General features: G+C 53.3%; 1 protein-coding gene across 2 annotated transcripts; it reads left to right on the forward strand.

The window, feature by feature from the left end:
• The first annotated feature begins 556 nt into the window (after nt 1-556).
• Nucleotides 557-16,067, forward strand: PDGFB (platelet derived growth factor subunit B). 2 transcript variants are annotated; one of them, XM_041416873.1, is made up of 7 exons: nt 557-1,522; nt 8,169-8,265; nt 11,467-11,550; nt 12,045-12,250; nt 13,978-14,119; nt 14,519-14,688; nt 15,889-16,067. In XM_041416873.1, the coding sequence occupies exons 1-6, from the start codon at nt 1,367-1,369 to the stop codon at nt 14,653-14,655; spliced, it is 822 nt and encodes a 273-aa protein (XP_041272807.1). In that variant the 5' UTR covers nt 557-1,366; the 3' UTR covers nt 14,656-14,688; nt 15,889-16,067. The 2 variants fall into 2 exon arrangements, with proteins under 2 accessions (XP_041272807.1, XP_041272808.1); XM_041416874.1 differs by having other exon boundaries at nt 14,519-14,684.
• Nucleotides 16,068-18,863: the final 2,796 nt, after the last annotated feature.

Consider the following 18,863-nt stretch of genomic DNA (forward strand, 5'->3'; position numbering starts at 1 on the left):
TTACATCGTGGAGATAATCGTGCAGCAAAATACCTCCGGGTGCCACGAGCAACACCAGATTGTCTTATAGCGACGTGTAAATTTCTCTGGCTTCTTTTTTTCCCCTGCACACAAAGAGATGTGAGATATTAAAGTCATCTCTCTCCCTGGAGCTAGTGGTGTAGCAGGGCAGGGAAGGCAGCGAGTACAGCTTAGAGGAATGGGCTCCAGACTGAAACAGCGAGAAACTGGGGCCAAAAAAAATAACAAACTACCGTGCCGGGAACTCCTCTCTTCTTATCTCCTGCCGAGGAGGCAGGAATTTCTGTCCCCATTCCTCACGCGATATTAAAGCCACATTATACAGGTTGCTGCAGCATTAGTCATTTTTAATTAATTTATCATTTAAATTAACACACTTTTTATTTTGTCAGCAATGAGCTGCTACTCCCTCACTAGATTTGTTCCTTGATACCCAGCCAAAGAGGAGGATGGCAAGTTATGCTCCACCCATCTCCTCTCCTTCATAAAAGGCGCAGCCCCGAGTGCCAGCTTAGTCTCTCTTGCAGCTCGCAGAAAACCTGTCGGCTCACTCGCCTCTCCTGCAATTTTACATTTTCTGCCTTTTTTTTTGTTTTGTTTTGTTTTTCCTTTCTTGTTGCAACAGAGTGCAGGAGGCAGCATCAGTGGCTCCACTTTGAGGCTTGTCAAGGCTCAGCGCACGCACACAAACACACACTCACAACCCAGAGCAAAAACATTTGCTCTCACCTGTCTCCAAACCCAAAGCAAACCTCCCGTCCAAGCAAACTGCCAGCACTTGGAAGGAGAAGGCACCCGAGCCAGAATCTAATGTAAGGGGAAGAAATTCAGTGCACACTGGCAACTTTTCTCTAAAAAGCAAGCGGCAAAAAGGAAGGAAAGGAGCATTTTAAGAAGAGGACAGCTTAAGGAAGAAGATTTCATTATTTGGATTTCACGCCAAACTTTGGAAAAGTTTTTTTTTTTTCCTTTTAGTTACTATTCTGTGCACTTTCTTTTAAGAACATTGAGACATTGTTACCTGCATGTAAGAGCTTTTACAGACACACATTTTTTTTAAAGGGAAGAAAACCAAGAGGAAGAATAGCATGTGGACCACCTAGCCAAAGGCACCACTGAAGCATCCCTTGCGGCAAGGGAGACCCAGACTCTGGATGTGTATAATTCCGAGGGACTGCATTTTTTTCCCACCGGGCTTATGAGATAGCGCAGAGGCAGGCGAGTCACCGAGAATTACTTCTCTCTCCCCTCACCACCACCTCCTCCACGTCCTCTTCCAAGGGCTCCTGCGACTCTCCCACCTCCTCCCGGCTGGCAGGGGACATGGGAACGCGCGGCGCCCTCGATGCCTGAGGCCGGGCGGCCGCGGGGCTGTCTGCGGGAAGCGCTTCCCTCCCGGGGCTCGCCGTCCATGTGCCCGCAGCCGGCGGGGCCTGGAGTCGGGATGAATTTCGGCGTGGTCTTCGCGTTCATCCTCTCGCTGCCCCTGGCCCGCATGGAGGTGAGTTTCCGCCGCGGGCAGCGGGCGGTGCTGCCGAGCTGCCAGCCCCGCGCCGGGCGAGAGCCGTGGCCGCTCCGGCCCGCAGGTGCGGCGGGCGCAGCCCGGGGGCGGCGGGGAGCGGCGCGGAGCCCGGGGGCGCGGAGCCGGCCCTGCTCCCCGGGAAGGGCTGCGGCGGGGCCGGCCGCGCTAATGGCGGGGGGGGGGGGGCGCGCTAATGGCGGGCAGCGACCGCCGCCCTCCCGGAGGGCAGCGCCCGCTGGAGCGGACACCCCTCTGGAGCCGGCACCCCTCCGGAGCGGGCACCCCTCTAGAGTGAACACCCCTCCGGAGCGGGCACCCCTCTAGAGTGAACACCCCTCCGGAGCGGGCACCCCTCCGGAGCGGGCATCCCTCTGGAGTGAACACCCCTCCGGAGCGGGCATCCCTCTGGAGTGAACACCCCTCCGGAGCGGGCACCCCTCTGGAGTGAACACCCCTCTGGAGTGAACACCCCTTTGGAGTGGGCGCTCCCGTCGGGACGGGCCCGCCGAGGGGGGCTCGCCTGGGAATACACCCACCCCCGTGTCTGCCCCCGGCAGCAGGGAGACCAGGCTGGAGCGGCCCCGGTTAATGTGGGAGCAGAGATGCTGCTGGCGAGCCCCGGGGAACCCGCAGCTTCCTGCCCTGCCTCGCCCAGGGCTGTCACCCCGGGGCGAGTGCCAGCTCCCTCGAGCCTCTCACCTCACCCCGTGATTTTGGCATCACGGCAGTGCGGGTGCAGCAGGGACCGGGGCCCTCTTGACACCTCTGGAATAACGCACGGTGTGAAATCCATCCTGGCACTGCCAGGGGGCAGTGGAGAAAGGGCGTGGGGCTTTGGAAAGCGGGAGGAAGGGGACGGTGCCAGTAGAGGCACACTGAGTGGCATGGTTATTCAGCAAGGTGTGTGCCCGGCTGGGGGAAGGGGCAGGAGGTGATCGTCTGCTGGACTTCCACAGTCATGCAAACATCGTTCCCAGCAGTCCTGAATGTGCTGCTTAGGAAGAAGCTGAGCAGAGGGTAAGGGCTGGGTGGTGGATTTGAACAAACGCCCCAACCCACTTCGGTTTCCCTGTGTGGAAATTGAAGCCTCCTCCCAGCCCTGGTTGAGGAAAAGGAGCCCCAGACCCCCAAATCCTTTGACCTCTGCTGTCGCAGTTCATCATCTGATTGCATGCAGATGAAGGGGAGCAGAAAGCCCCTAACATTCCCACACAGCGCTGGGTTCCCACTTCAGCTCTGCCCAAGATGGCAAAACTGTGGGTTGGATCTGCAGCTTGATTGTCAGGGGCAGGAAATATCCTTCCACCAAAACTTTCCCTTCTTTGCATCATTTTTCTCTTTTCCTTCCTCATTTTTGGGCAGGGTAAGTGGGTGCACCCCTCATGAGACGGCAAAGAAGAGGCTGGGTGCAAAGCATCACGTCACCTCACTGTGGGCCCATGTCGCCCTTGCCCCAGCCGCAAAAGGAAGCAGTTAGAGCTGTGGGCTACCCAGTGGTCATGCTTGTTTCGGGCAGAGGATGGTATTTGCTCCATGGATGGCTCAGATCTCTTTCTCCCATGCAGCACGAAACATCAGATAGTGTTGGCACTGGGGAAGGGTGAAGATGGAAGGGTCTGATCCCAAGTCGCTGTTACTCAGTTGCTGTAATCAGATTGAAATACTGCACACCTCTGTGACAGCCTAGTAGAGTTAGAATTTGGTAATTCTGGCCCGAGGTTTCATGGGAGGAATTGTGATATTTGTCACTGTATGACAGGAGCACCAAGAAGGTTTCTGCTTGGGTAGATGCTTCAGCCTGCAGCCAGTGCCCACAGTTACTTTGAGGGCAGCGTGTTGCACCCTCTGCACCAGGCACAGACAGCACAGCTCCCACCAGGCTGCTGAGCCAGAGTCATCCTCTGCATGGCCTCGCAGCTCCTCCCCAGCCGTGCCGGAGAAAATGCATGAGGAGCAGTAGCTCCCCAGATCATCAGAGGCCCTGAGCAAAGAGATGGAGCCTCCTGAGTCCCTCTCCCTCTTTGATCACACCCATCTGGAGCTGGAGAGCCCTGGAGCTCTTCCAGCCGGAGGGAGTGCAAGCCTCAGCGGGAAGGTATTTGCCAGTTGGGAAGCGAGGATGCTAAACCTATTTGCATTTGCCCCACGGGCTGTAATAGTTGCCTTGCAACATTTACAGAGATGGGCTGAGCCAGCCGTGGTTGTGCCGGGGTGAAGCCCCACTGGCAGCGCTTTCTGGAATTCCCAAGGAATGGGGTGCGGCTGGGCGCTTGCTTATAGCCTCGACCCAGCTCCCCACTGCCTCTTCCTGATGCAAGGCTCCAGCGTTCTTCCCTAGTCCTCCTAGCACGAGGCAGTGACAAGGACAAAGCAGTGGAAGCTGGGATGGATGACACGTCTGGGGTGAGCTTGTGGAAGGAGCCAGGCGAGTCGTCCCTGCCTCCCTCTCACTGTCAGCTGATGTGCAGCAGCAGGAGGGAATGACAGGGCTCCTGCGCTCTTTCCAGTGCTGCTGGTACACAGCCGGCCCCGGGGGTGGAAATGCCTCCAGTCCTTGCAGGGGAGGTGTGGGGGGAGTGTGGAGGAGCAGTGGAGTCCCCCTTGAAATGGAAAAAGGGTGGGTAGGTCTGGCTTTATTTTAGGAACACGGACTAGATCAAACGTTGTTTGATTATTTTAAGGGGGGGAAACATAAGCCGCGGCTCCAGGTGGAAGAGGTTCACGTGGAGAGGGTTGTAACTGCTGCAGAGCGCTCTGGCAGGCGTTTGTCAGGGTCCCCCTGCAGCCAGGAGAGGTGCTGGAAGGGTGGAAGCCCTGTGCTCGGGGAGTGCTGGCAGCAGGTGCTGCTGGTCTTGCCCTCTGCCAGGGAATGCGGTGGAGTCTCCCCTCAGGGTCCACACATCAACTTCAGAGGGAATTAAAAAATGATGTTTGTTTGGGGTTTTTGCCTGGCTGATCACCTCATCCCTTGCCACGGTCGGTGTGGAGGTGCTCAGAAAGTCCTCCTTTCCTGAGCAGAGGAGCAAATAGGTGGGTGCTTTCCTGCCCTTCACAAACTGGTGCTGCTGACACCATTCTGTCCTTCTGTGTGCAGTCACACCAGCTTGGAAAAAGGAACTGGAGGAGTCCTAACCTTGGGAGTATCCCTGTCTGATTTCTTTGAGCCCTGAGGGTCTTCCTTCCCTGCTGGTTGCACAATCTTTGCTCCCTCCTCCTCCTCCTCCTCTGTACCTAGCAAGAGACACACCTTCAGGCAAGACTGTGAAACCCTGGCCAGAGCGCGCAGACCACAACACTGCCTATTCCCTGCACCAGCTCGGCAGCTTCTGATGGCAAGGGGACCTTTCAGCATCCCTGGTGCTCAAAAGCATGAGTTGGGGGAAAACTCCAGAGCAAGAGGTGGTGGGGCTAAGGACGAGGCAGATTTTGGGAAAGTGCATGTGGGGGGAGCGGGAACAGGGGAACTGCTGCACCTGCATTTATTTGCAGTGGCCAAACAGTGCTGCTGGACATCTGGAAGGAGGGGAGCAAAGCTGATGTGCTAACAGGCCCCAGTGCAACAGCCACAGTGCAGGCAGCAGCTGCTCTGCTGCCTTCTGTCAGATGTGCCATGGCCCCTCAAGCACCAGCAAGCAGCACAAGAAAGGGAAGTGAACGTCCCCGGCAAGGGATTGGCAGATTGAGGGGTGCGACTCAGGGGAGAGTCAGAGTCAGGAACCAGGGAGCAGGAGGAGGGAGGGAAGAACAAGCTTTCTTCTAAGAATTCAGGGCCTCGCAGGAATACGAGGCCAGGCCTTGGGGCACTTGACAGCCAGCCAAGAGTCCATTGAGACAAAAGTCTTCTTTGATCTGCCGCACAGTTAAAAAAGGAGATTGTTAACCTGTGTTAGACAAATAACTCCAGAGGAGCTGCTGAGCAGGAAAAGCACCAGCTGCTTGGGCTGGTCTCCTGGGGATCCCACCTCTCTCAATGCCCCTCTACCTTCTGACCCCATGGGACTAGGTGGAGGTGATTGATGGACCTCTGCTTCCCCGTGTCTAATCCCACAAGTGCCCCAGCCTGCGTGTGTGCAGTGCTCCATCTCAGAGCCTCCCAGGCACAGGGCTGGGGCCAGAGGCATGGCTGTTCCCCAGAGGGAGCAAGGACAAGGCATTCAGCTCAGGTTTGTTGCTACTCTTAGGCCAGCCTTGGCCTTGGTTTACAAGGGTAAGGTAAGGAGCTCCACAGGCTTGCAGTTGTCACAGGCAGAGTTGCCTTACAAAGATGGGGGAGGAGGACAGGATTATGAGCCGTGTGGGCTGGTGTTACACCATAGCCATGCTGGTAGTATCTGCAACAAGAAAAAATTGGCATCTAAAACTGCTGCCGTGAGCAGGGAGTGGAGCTTATTGCTACAGGCAGTCACCAGAAGTACAGCTCCTGAGGGCCTGCATTTTCAATCCCTGATTTATATCTCTTCCTCCTGCTCAGTTAGCAAGGTGACACCTCCCAGCTCGCTTCCAAAGTCACCAAGTCTGAGTCTCGTAACACCTGCCCACGCTCTCCCCCCAGCAAGTGCCAGAGTTTAAAATAAAGTTCCATTTCCTACATGTATTAAGTGTCAGGAAGGTCCAGAGGCATCCGTGCAGAGCAGCATTTGTACACAAACGCGTTTGGCTGACAGGTGCAAACATTGAAAGCCTGCAATTTCACCACCCAGCACTGAGCTCTGACTGCAAGTACTGGGAATTGCAAATGATCCCTCTTCCAGTAAATGTGTGTGGCACAAGGCAGGGAAGTGCTGCAGAGCCTCCCCAGCACTGGGCTGTTGGTCCCTCTCTTCCTCACGCAGCAGGAGATGTCAGAAGGCATTTTCATTTCACAGCTATTCAGTGATCCCTGAATTATACAAGTCTCTCTCTCGCTCTGCATTCATCACCGATGCTGCTTCCCCCTCCCTCAGAGACTGAGGAAGCAATGCCTGGGGATGTAATATCTGCTTTTTGCTGCAGGCGGACAGCCAGATCTGTGGTGAGATGTGGCAGTGACAGGGATGGAACGGAGCAGGAAAGCTCGGTCTGACTGAAGCTGTCTGGTGGATCTGGCTGTCGGAGGTTTAGGACTCTGATGCTGTCTGCTCTGCAGCTCTCTTCCGGAGGTTTCTGAACCTCCTTGGGCTGCAGCAACCTTCACATAACTGCATCCCAGTTAAAGTTATAGTGTTAGAGGGTGGTCTGGCAGGGCTGAGGAGGGAGCACTCCTGTTGTCCTGCTATGGAAGCAAATGGTGGGTGGCCAAGGACAGGCACGTGTGAGAGAGTGCCAAGCTCAAGCAGCCATCCAAAAGTGGCTGCAGGTTTGGGCCAAAGCCCTCAAGGTTTAAAGGCAACATTTAGCCACCTGCCTGGTGGCTTTTCTCTGCTGCGAATGGAAGGAAAATGTTCTGCACTGAACGCAGGCAGGGAGGGAATAGCTCTGCAGTAGGAAGACCACACACATGCCACCAACTGTCCATAAAAACCCACACGAAAATCCCTGCCCTGTTTCACAGGCACACAAGCCAAGCTCTCCTCTCAGTTACAGGGACATGTGGAGGGCTGTGCCTCAGACGTCGTCCAGCACCCGGCTGAAAGAGCAGCTTTTCCGCTTGAGTAGCTCTGAATGAAGAGAGCTGGGAGCTAAGCAAACACTTCGGCCAGTACTTTCCTCTGTCTCTTTTTCTAGTCTTTCGGAAGCATGTTTTAATCAGCACTTGCTTTCCCACACCACTCCTTTGTACTCTTATTAAGTGCTGTCACTGGGGCCCGCTCTAGCCTGGTGCCAGAGAAAATTCCCGAGAGACTGATGGCATTGCACCTGCCTGCACAAACTCTGTATTTGGCCCATTGTCTGATGTTGCTAAACCTGCTTACTTAAGGTTTTTTCGTGCTGGTGTGCAATGACATCCAAACTCCCATATGTTTCTTCCTCCAAATCAGCTCCTCAGCCCATCACCTCCCTGCAGCTTTTGTGATTTCACCGCGGGCTCACACTGGGGCAGCCTCAGCCGCGAAGGTCAATCTTCATCTCCACCCCTCGCCTTTTTTTTTACTTAAAAAAGAGTATGCAAATGATGTATATTATTGGGCCTCTGTGGTTTGGAAACACACGCGCTCGCACACGCACATACACACGATAACTGACAAAGCCCGTGAAGGAGTTTCATAACGGAGGGAAATATTAGGAAGGTTTTATCTGATAGTGTAAGGGAAGTCTGTTAAAACGCCTTTACTGCAGGCAGCAGGAATGAGAAGCCACCTGGAGAAGTCATACACCACCGGAGAAGGAAGCCTTGCTGGCTGCTTGCATGGTGTCCGGGGCTCTGCTGCACAGCCTGGGGATTTTTGGGCTTTTTTAGTGTCCTGACAGCTTTTCAAGTGGCAGCAAGAGGGTCTCTCTTGCTTTTGCTTAGGTTTCAGGTTCATGTCTTTGTGAGGAATAAAGCTCTCTAGCCAACGTAAGACAACGCACGTCTTGGTGCTTTGCTGATTCTGTCATGTCCCCGCCGTGCGTGATTCCCTGCTCCTGCTCCGTGACACAGCCAGCACCTGCAGATCGTGTCCCTAATGCTTGTTTCTCCCCTTCTTTTGTTTTTGTCGTCTGGCAGGGGGACCCCATACCCGAAGACATTTATGAGATTTTGGGTGGCAGCTCAGTGCGCTCCATCAGTGACCTCCAGCGTGCCCTGCAGATAGACTCCGTAGGTAAATCTCCTCTTCGCCAAACACTCCTCTATTTTTAATTAAGTCTTTGGGGGGGCTGGGATGGGATATTCTCTTTTTCAGTGGGCACACTATCAATAGACTTCATTATAAATATAGGAACCATTCAGGAGCCAAAACCTGGCTGTTTACAGACTTAGTCCCCCTGAAACTTATAGTCCCCCCTCTAACTTAGTTAGAGGCAACTAGATGCTTTTTTAGATCTCCTAACTGTCTGGACACTGGCTTCCAAAAATGGTGCAAGGAGATGGTCAAGGCGAATGCAAGGAACTGAGATCCCTATTCTTCACCCCGGGAGATGCTCAGTCAGTAGGGCTTGAATTGGACAAGGATCAGTTTAGGAGGCAGCAAAATGGGAAGAGGAAAAGGCTGAGTGGGTTTCCAGGTTTGGCATCCACAAAAGGCCGCGGGCTCCCAGAGGCCTTTGGAGGAGAGCAGCAGAGCACGTGTCCGTGGGTGAGCTACGGGGCGGGGGCTAAGCCAGGGTAGCGTCGCTGCACCTCCTGCCCCTAGATAAGAGCTCCGGGGGCTGCAGGGCCTCGGGGTCACTTGGCCAGGGCTGACTGCAGGGAGCAGCAGGAGCAGCAAAGCGTGGAGGGGTCGGCACGTGTGGGAACTGGAGCACGCGCCACGGCGGCTGGGCTGGCCCAGGAATTTATTTATAAACAGTCTCTTCAGAGCAAATTCCTTTCTATTCTAACCCTGCTCCCGCCCGTCGTCCCCCAGCCCCCCCAGCTCGACTTCTCTCTCGTGTTTTGTCTGTTTTGAGCTTTGTAATCCTTGCCGAGACACTATCTACGGGGGAACAGAATTTCCTGCTTTTGTTTCCTATGCCAGTCCAACCACTGGCGCAGTCTCAAAAGCATTCCCGCTGCCTTTCAAAACGGCCCTGGAGGGGCAGGGGGGGAAAGCGAGGGGGAGGGCACCAGCTGCGTTCAGCTATTGTTTGTCTTAGAAAGAGGCGACGAGGCTCCCCACCACTGCCAGGGCCGCTCCCTGCCCTCACCAGTTCCCTCCTCCTTGTCCACGAGCCACACAATGGGGCAACTTCCAAAATTAGCCCTGCTGGATTGTCCCATGCTGGTTCCCCCACCCCAAATGTCTTCAGTACTGATCCAGGGTGTAGAAGGACAACGTAGAAGAGGGAGGGACATGATTCTCAGCATATTTGTTTCGAGTCAACAGTTGTTGCTATTTGTTTTGCCCCCATTTCTCTCCTCTCATCAACTCAACTTGTGCACCAAAGGCAGCCCCCACGTTCATTTAGGAAATGCCACAGGATGGAGGGGTGGGCAAGGAGCAGCTGGGAAGATGCATCCAATCTGGCATGGCCCAGTGTCTAAGGAACAGATACATCTCTATCGTGGCTATTAACCAGCCTCATGATTAAGAAATAAAATGGGCTTATCTGGTTGGCTCCAGAAGCCCAGGGGTATGAGAGAAGGCTGCAGAGCTTTGAGTCACTGGTTTCACTTCAGGTCCCAGACAGGAAAGGCTGGCCAGGGAAACAAAAAGTGGTGCTGTGAAGCTGTTTCTTTGTTCCACCCCGTGCCTCTCATCTGTTCCCAGGTACTGACTGAGGAGCCTTGACATTCCCTTGCCCTGTGAGGAATTAGCAAATTAGTGTGTGAGCAAAATAATCCCAAAGTGGCTGGAGCTATTCCCTGTGCTGTCTGTGCACCCTGAGTGTGTCACAGCTGCTTCCCTCCGCTGGCTGCACGAGGAGCCAGAATGAGGCAGCTCCAGGAGGCAGATGGGCTGAGATAGTGCCCTCCTGACTTTGGGCACTGCTGCAGACCCAGCAACAGAAGCATGGAGGGTGGGAGTCGTCTCCTTAACTGTGGTTGTCCACAAAGCAGTGGCTGCCCATGCAAACCAGTCCTCCAGACACCTTCTCTAGCCCAAAGAGAACTACAGGCCCTTCTAAAGTGTGATCCACCAGTTCTCATTTTGGGAGTTTGCCTGAGGGCGAGACGAATGGTGCCTAGAATTGATCACACCTTTCCAGCCACTTTAAAGGGTGTCTGTCTGTCCGCCTCACACATAGATGGTGACTGCTCATTGACAGGCACATGACTCCTGTCTCCTGAATGCAGCCTCTGTGCACTCACCCCAAATCTGTCAGCAACTGCTTGAGACCTGAGCAGGGAGCAAAGTCCCTGCTTCCCTTTATGAGAGGGCTGCACTAGGGCAGGGCTGAGGAAGAGGAATGGGACACGATAGGTAAGGGAAGTCTGCTCCACCACACATCTGATAAACAGAGATCTTCCACTGGCCCCTAATTCCCTTTAAGAAAATTGCTCCCTTGATGCTGACGTCCATTCAGTTTCCTTCAGCTGCTAAAGCAGGTTAGAGAAGGAAAGAGCTGTGGCTGGGTGGGAGCTGTCTTCAAGCGCAGCCATTGTCCCGAGCTCAGGAGGGGCTGCGTGTTGGAGTGCTCCATGGGGATTATGGGCATTTCTCTATTCAGCACTTCCTATGGGAAAAAGCAGTGGGGTGGGAGGGAACCGCTCAGGGCTGGCCTGAATGCTATCGGTCTTCCTCTCCCATCGCCGACTGAACCACCTCCAGATCCTGCCTCTTACCTTAGAGTGGTCTAGAGGGAAAGTCATTTTAAATTCATTTTTCTGTTCTTCTGTCATAAAACTGCTCTAACCTAGAGAAGCTGAGGTGAGCTGGGAGACAGAAAGCAAGCAGCCCACCTACCACCCATCCCCCCTTCACCTGCCCTCTCGCCTCCCAACTCTCCCAGTTCCAAGCCATCCCAGCAAGGCACCTCAGTGTTAAATACCAAATGTTTTGCTCATTCTGTCTAGTCTTTGATACTCCTTGGTGTTATCCTGGTCTCAGCTGGCCAGTCTGGATCCCTCTGCAACTCCTCTCCAACACCAGAAAGTCCTGACACGAGCCTTATCTTTCTTGAGCTGGAGTTTTCCTCTCCAAGACCTGACTGGGTCCCCTCTTTCATGATAGGCTTGTTGCTCTGAGCTGCCTAGTCTGAGCAAAGAGTGTCCATGCCCCAGAACAGCTGTGACCTTGCTTGTGGATTTACACCTAGCATGACGTCCTGGCTCCGTGGCTTATCCCATGTCCCTGCACTTTGCCTGGTGATCTGAGCACAAGTGCCTGCTGTCTTCTCCTGCCTCTGCCTGGTGCTATTGGGTCATGTCTTCCCTTTTGCAGAGCAGGACAGCTCAAGCCTGAACCTGAACGCATCTCAGCCTGATCAAAACCCTGTGGCCCTGTCTCGAGAGCGACGAAGCCTAGGTGAGCTGGGAGTCTAGCACCTTGTGATTGCTGGGGAGCAGCCATGGGGGAGCAGCTATGGGTGGTCCAGACATGTGTCTGAGACACAGATGTAGGGGTAGAGGTTGCGGTGCACCTGTATGTGTGGAGACACAAAAATGGGGGCCTGGGCCTGGAGTGGGAGCTGGGTGCTTCACTCTGGCAGGGCAGGAGAGGGAGTCTGGACTTCTGTGCACTGCTCTGCCTTAAATCCCGATGGTGCTTGTTTGCTCTAAGGTGTCATCTGCTGTCTGGGCTGCAGTGGGAAGCATCACTGTATTGGGGCTTCCTCCACAGGGCATGGCTCTGCACAGGGAGAGAGCTGGAGGGGTGGGAGAAAGAGAAAGAGCATTCAATTGTGCTTGTGCACGTGAGAGCCGTGTGGGGTCCTTTACTTGCACCTGAGGTGGCTGTGGTGGGTTGGTGGCAGCTGCAAAGCCCATTTCATCCCCTCTTTCTCTCTTGGCCGACCGTAGATGCTCTGGCAGCAGCAGAGACAGCGGTCCTGGCGGAGTGCAAGACACGGGAGGTGGTTTTCGAAATCTCCCGCAACATGGTGGACAGCACCAACGCCAACTTCGTGGTGTGGCCGCCCTGCGTGGAGGTGCAGCGCTGCTCCGGCTGCTGCAACAACCGCAACGTGCAGTGCCGCCCCACGCAGATCCGCGTCCGGCACGTCCAGGTGAGGGACGCGCCCGCCGCTGCTCCCTCCTCCTGCCGCCCACCGCCATCCCTGTGCCCCAAAGCCAAACACGGGCAGGTCTCCGGTGCCGGGCTCACGCAGCCATCTGTCCCCTCCGCGCTGGCCATGCCGTGCGGCAGCCGCTGGCGTGGGTGATGTCCCTGCCAGCTGCTGCAAGGGCTGGTGCTGTCCAGCAGCTGGGGACTGTCACCAGGCAGAGCTACAGGGCACTGTCCCCATCTGCAGCTCCACTCCACGGCCCTTCCTGTGGCTCGAGGGGGCCTTGTCTGCTGTGTTAGAGCAGAAGAAACAGGGTGCTTTCATGGCGGGGACTGGTTTTGATGCAAAAAGAGAAGGGTTTGCAGTGTCAGTCTCCATCCCCCCACTGCTGCTGTAGCTTCTTTCCAAGATGTGCGCTGGAACAGCTTCTCTTTCTCGGTGCACAGTTACCTCCTGACCTGCTCCATCAGCCAGCAGACACCTGACAGCTAACCTCTTGCTCTGATCCTCCCCTCACAGCTACCAGTGATCTCCTCACAGCTTCCTCCTAGACAGCTTATTTAAAAATAATATTCATCTCGTACTAATCCTCTGCCTGAGCCATAAGAGACTCCCCCAGGCAGGCAGCAGAGGTTGGCTGGGAGAGATTGTATTCACACACAGCCCTTTTCATCAGGAAATTCCTTTCTCAGAAAAGCCAGGCTGAACGAGGAAAAAATGGGGGGGGAGCAGGAGTTGTTTTTCTGGAAAAAAACAAGTGAGAGGTCAAAAGCCAGCCTGAAAAAGTGACCTGGAAATGGTTTCTTTGAGGACAGAGGTCTCTCTATTGTTTGGCTGGAAGTGTTTGTCTAGCAGGCAGCGTGTGGTCTGAAGCGTGTGGAGTGGGCTTTCAAGGAAAGATAAACAGCCTGGCTGCTTTGGCACTGGCTGAGGGATGCTGCTGGGGGCAGTGGGTTTAGAGGAATTCCATCCCAGATGCACAGCAGAGTGAGTATTTATAGCTTGTGGAGCACTTCAGGACCGCAGAGCTGTTAGATAAGCTGAGTGGGGTCAGGCCTGGCTGCTGATGGAGTGGGAGGACCCCCTAGAAAGCTTGTGCCCTGAGGTGGGATGTGGAGCAATGAGTCTTCCCTCTGAGTCAGCACTGGTGGAGAGTCCGGGGGAATTTCCAGAGCACCGCCTTTCCTATGAGGAGCTGAGGGCTTCAGCCCTGCGAGTCATTAAAGAGCTTGAGACAAATTCAGACAGGCCTCAGCAGAGCTGGTGAGGCTGCGTTAGCTTGCTTCAGACCTGAGTTCTTCTCCTTTTGCCCTTCCTGTAGGTTCCTGTGGTAATTATCCCTAGGTCTCTGCCCTGGCATCTGTCAGAAACAGGCTGGCATGTCCTGCATGTTCCATGTTTCTCTCTCTGACCAACCAGCCATCCTGCTTAAGCTCTGGCAATAGTTAGGATCAGGGGAGCCAACCAGAGACATCCAAACTTGCCTGGTCTGGGTCTGCTCTTCTGCCATGTTCAGAATTATCTCCCACCTTTAGAATTACCTCCCATACACACCACCCCTGAGTCTGAGTTTCGAGTTTGGGTTTTGAGTTTGAACAGGGCTCTGTAAGCTGCCTTCTGACCCTATAGGAAGAAAGCCAGGACTAAAGTGCACTGACACTGACTAATTTTACAGAGTGGGAGCCGTGGATGTACTAATCTTTTTCTTGCCTTCCTCTTGCAAATAGGTGAACAAGATCGAATTTGTCCAGAGGAAGCCAAAATTCACAAAAGTCGTTGTGCCTTTGGAGGACCACGTGCAGTGTCGGTGTGAAGCTGTGTTCCGACCACCCCCCAGGAACATCCGTCCCGGGCCACGTGAACAGAGACGTAAGGATCTTGGCTTCAGTAGAACGAAGGGAGGTGTGAGTAGAGGGGCTGGGGAGAGAGGAAAGAGACCTCCACTGATTTCAATCTGCTTAGCTCCAGTGAATCCCAAGGGCTGGTTTATACCAGCTGAGGGACTTTTCCCAGGATGTCTGCCTACCAGGAAGGGGTTGAAACGGAGGGAAAAGAAGGAGGGGAAGGTGAGAGGTGAGGGGAAGGGCATGGTGGGAAAAGGGAGAGGGCAGAGATTGCGGAGAACAGAGGACAAGGAACAGAAGAACAGAAAGAGGCCTTGTGGTCCTGCTGTTGCAGAGCTCTTTGTTGACAGTGTGTGGAGAGGGATATTTCAACAGGAGCCGTCTGCCCCTGGCTGTACAGACATTCTCCCCTCTGTTTTGGCAGGCTTGTCCCCAGCGTTCACCACAGCCGCTGTCTCACAGAGGCGGCGAGTGCGCCGGCCGCCGGCACAGAAGAGGAAACATAAGAAGTACAAGCATGTCAACGATAAGAAAGTGCTGAAAGAAATCCTCATAGCATAGAAGTGCTGGCAGGGGAGAGAGAGCACAAGGCAGGTAACAGCGAGCTGCTTTTCCATTCAGGAGAGATGACCTCCTGGGACATGGCATCTTGGACCCTTCCCTCACCTCTGGCCACTCGTTCAGTGTGGGGCTGCTGCAGGACAAAACCTGGGTTGAAGGAGGAGGGAGAACTAGGTTGGGTGCCAACACGTGCATTCTATTTATGGAATTAAGGCTCTTTGCAAAGTTGGAATGATCGTGCTGCAGCCATCCTTGCTCTCAGGCCCCGCCCTCTCCTTTCCCTGCCTCCCTGTCAGGCAGAGAACAAGCCTGACTTCTCCCTACACCTAAATCCCCTCGGGGTCCAGGTAATTCATCTCTTCTGTGGAGCAACCCCTGTTCTAGTTTCTCTATTGGTTCTCCATTGAAAACAGAGAATTAATGTTGCTCTAGGGATCCCTTTTCCTTTTATATTTCCTTACTTGAGTTGGCAGAAAGACTGAAAAGCAGCAACACTTTTGGTTCATCACTCTCCTATAGGGAAGCCTGAGAAAGGTCATACCAGGGGAAAGGAGAACTGGAATCTCTGTCAAGAGATCTGGACTTTGTCAGGCTGGGGTCTGATTCTTCTCTCCATGACTTGTGTAAACAGGAGTAATTCCCTCATCATCAGAAGAATTTCACTGGTACAAGTGAAGAAGGCTAAGCCTTGGTTCCCCATGAGAGGACAAGGTGCAGAAAAGAGGGAAAGAGTAGCCAGGGTGCAGACTGGTGGGAGCTGAACTGTGACACAGCTTAACAGGGAAAGCCCTGGCCCACAGCTCAGCAGTTCCAGCTCTGCTACAGCCACTTGAATAAGCCCGGGCCACCACTTCACATTCACTTCCCCTCACCCTGGGAGAGGGGACAGCAGGCTTCCATGTGTGACATTTCAGGAGCTGGGGACAAGGGGCACTGAGCAGCGTCTTGAGACTGGGATTCCCACGCTTGCCACTAAGAGGGCTCTTATTATCCCAGGATTCTCCTGGCCAGCCTAAAGTTCCCAGGGTAAAAATGATGCAAACCCATGCAAATCTCAGCTCTGGCTCAAGCTGTTCAGGGGAAAAAAACAGAGGAGGTCAAAAGTCCTCCCAGGCTTCTAATCCAGCTCTTTGGCACAAATATTTCCAGAGGAGAAAAGGGGATAGGAGGGGAGTTGCAGGGGGCAAAAGGTTACATATTCTAATGCTATGTCTGGTTTTGTTTCATTTCCAGGTTTATTTAATATATTTGCTGTATAGCCCCCATGGGGTCCTTGGAATGATAACTTTTCCTCTTTGTCCATCTGCCTCGACGTCTGATTCAGACGGCAATTGGTGCTTCCCTTTCCATCAGTGGACCTTCTCCCACCAAAGCCTCCCTTTCATTTATTAGCCTAATTTTAAAGTTTAACACACACACACACACAAAAGGACAAGGATGACCTACATATCTATATATATGAGAAAAGAACAAAGTACAAATAAAAGCCAATGAATGCCAACAGCCACAGCTTGCAATGAGAACAGGACAATTCCTTCCCTGCTACGGAGGACAGGATGGAAAATGTGAAAAGGAAAGCAGGTCCAATTTCTTCCGAGAAAAGGAGAAAAACAGATGGACAGAGGCCAGAAGGGGAATATTCTCCCTTTCCCTCATGTTTCTGGTAAGGCTGGGAGGGCCCAGCTGAGATCTACTCTTGCATTGGACCTACCTTTTGGCAACAGGCAAATCTCAGATTGTGAGCGGCGACCAATGATGGAAAATGCACTAAGGACTTTCATCGCCCTACCTGGACAGAGATATATTTTTAACGTGCGTGTGTATATTTTATTTTTAAAAAGAAAAACCAAAACCACTAAGGTATACAACATCTCGGGGAACAGAACAAACAAGCAAAGAAACAAAACAAAGAAGCCAAATGCATTCCCCCACTCCCTCTTTCCCCTGCTCCTGGTGCTGACTGGAAGGTGTTTGGATCGTGGGGAAGGAGCACAAGGTGGCAGAATCGTCTCCACGCCCCCGGCCCCTGCCAAGGAGAGCCATCTTTGCACATGCTGGTGGAGAATTCAACTTTCCAGGCTTGGACTCAAATTATTTTTTAAATTCACTCTGGATGTGTGCGTGTGTATATGTGTGTGTGTGTGTGTGTGTATATATATACGTGTGCATGTGTGTGTGTGTATGTGTATTTATACATACATATATAAAAAAATATATATATATATGTTCTTAAATGGATTTCATTCCCCAGTGGCAGGAAGCTCAGAGGCACGTGCGTGCATCAGCTTCGCTGGGCTGGCAGAGAAGCACACTGTTACTGCAACGTGCCTGCGAGGCCGGGACGGGGCAGGCAGAGGCATCATCTGATCTCTCTCTTTCTTGTTACCCTTTTCTCTCACTCTGCACCAACCCCCCCTCCCCAGCACAACTTCCTTGCAGGAGGTGAAGTGGCACCACAACGAGACCAAGGACAGCCAAACTTAGAAGCATGACTTAATCTCAGTGAGCTGTCCTCGCCTGCTCTGTGGTCTTGAAAGCAGAATCATGTCATTCCCATGAGGTTTTTAACCCCTTCCTGGGTGTCCTGCACTCTATGCCACCACTAATCTTTCCCTGCCAATGTTCCCAACCCACTTAGCTTGGAAGTTGATCCACGATGTGGACAGCTCTGTGTAGGTATAGAGAAAGAAATGAGGATGGTCTTCACAGCTGGCAGCAGCCGTCTGAGGCAGAAATGAGCTCTTCTGAGTGAGGAGGACCCAGAGAACAGCTGGAGGGTCAGTTGCAGACTCCCTCCTGGGCCACTGCCTGTCTTCGAGGAGGGAGCAGGACTGTGTGGGCCAGGGCTGGTTTTGCACAGGTAATAGTCAGTAACCATTAGCAGAACTGTTACATATGACGGGAATTCCCAGTATCACCTTGGAGTCAGGGTCTTGGATTGTGCCGTGCTGGGTGCTGCATACATGAAGAAAATGCCTGCCCAGAGCAGTCACATGGCTCTTCTCCCCTTGCACACAGCCCTGTTGTGGGGTAAAGCTCTGGAGGGAGATGGGGAAAGTAGCCAAAGCCACAGCCTGGGAGCTGTTACGAGTTGTGGAGGGAGCCAGTCCTCACCTCCTGCAAGCCCAGAGCCCTTCTCGTACCGCTGCCAAGGCAGCACGTTGCTCCCTCCCTCCAGCCCCAAGCCCTCAAGTCTTAAGACACTTTCTTACCCTGTTCCAAAATCTGTTTCTTTTGGTTTGTAAATATGGTGAGGTTTTGTTTTATTTTATTTTAAATTTTTTGCCTTTTTTTTAAATGTAAGATTAATTTATACTCAGTACTGTATTTAAAGTTGTAAAAAAAAAAAAAAAAAAAAAAAAGGAAATCGACTCTTGAACAGCATTTTCTCTTTCTTTTGTGAGCTGAATGAAAAGCAGAGGCCAAACCAGCTCACTGCAGGGCACAGCAGGATTCCCAGGGCCTCCAGTTTCCTTTTCAGGACACTTGTTCTGAGATTGCAGAGAGAAGCAACCAAAGCTGGGAAAGTCCTGAGAGCCCACACACAGCCCTGCCCATGGCCAGCCATGCTGTGCTCCTCCTTCCTCACTTGGGCTGGTTTGAAATGACTCAGGTGCTGGGATTTTTGTCTTGAAGAGGTCCCCTTCTCCTCAGCTGCTCTGCTAGGACACCCGGCCAGAATTTCCCTGTGCTTTCATCCCATCTCCGGATTCCTCTGCTTTGAAGGGCTCGGGACAGTCGGTGCTGTTTACACTTCCCAAAGCTGTACAAACAGTTGGCCCCTTCCCTTCCCTCCTTAGTCACATCGTCTAGACAACAGCAGTGCTTCCCTTGGTCAGAAAGGCTGCTGCATTTCCCTTTCCTCCAGCAAGGGAGGTGTCACACACCTGGATTTGGGTGCCATGCTGTGGGGAGCAAAGGCAGCACCTGCCCTGTGCCTCAATTTTGGCGTCCCCATGGCACATGCACAGCACCCTCAGTCCATGGCTCAGCTGTGAGGAGCACAGACCCAAACAGAGACTTGTGCTGCAGTGGTGAACCTGGGACAGCAGTGTGTAAGAGTAATCCAGGAGGTCCTTAAAGGACAAGCTCAATGCTCACAGGTGTGCACCTTGCTGGACATGGTTCATTTTGGGGTGACGACCTGTTTTCTCAGATCCCCTAAAGAGAGGGAGTAACAGTGAGCTCTATCTGCCCCAAAGAATGAA

Source organism: Onychostruthus taczanowskii, unplaced genomic scaffold (genome assembly GCF_017590055.1).
Source record: "Onychostruthus taczanowskii isolate IOZ18803 unplaced genomic scaffold, ASM1759005v1 scaffold53, whole genome shotgun sequence".
In the NCBI taxonomy this organism is placed as follows: Eukaryota; Metazoa; Chordata; class Aves; order Passeriformes; family Passeridae; genus Onychostruthus; species Onychostruthus taczanowskii.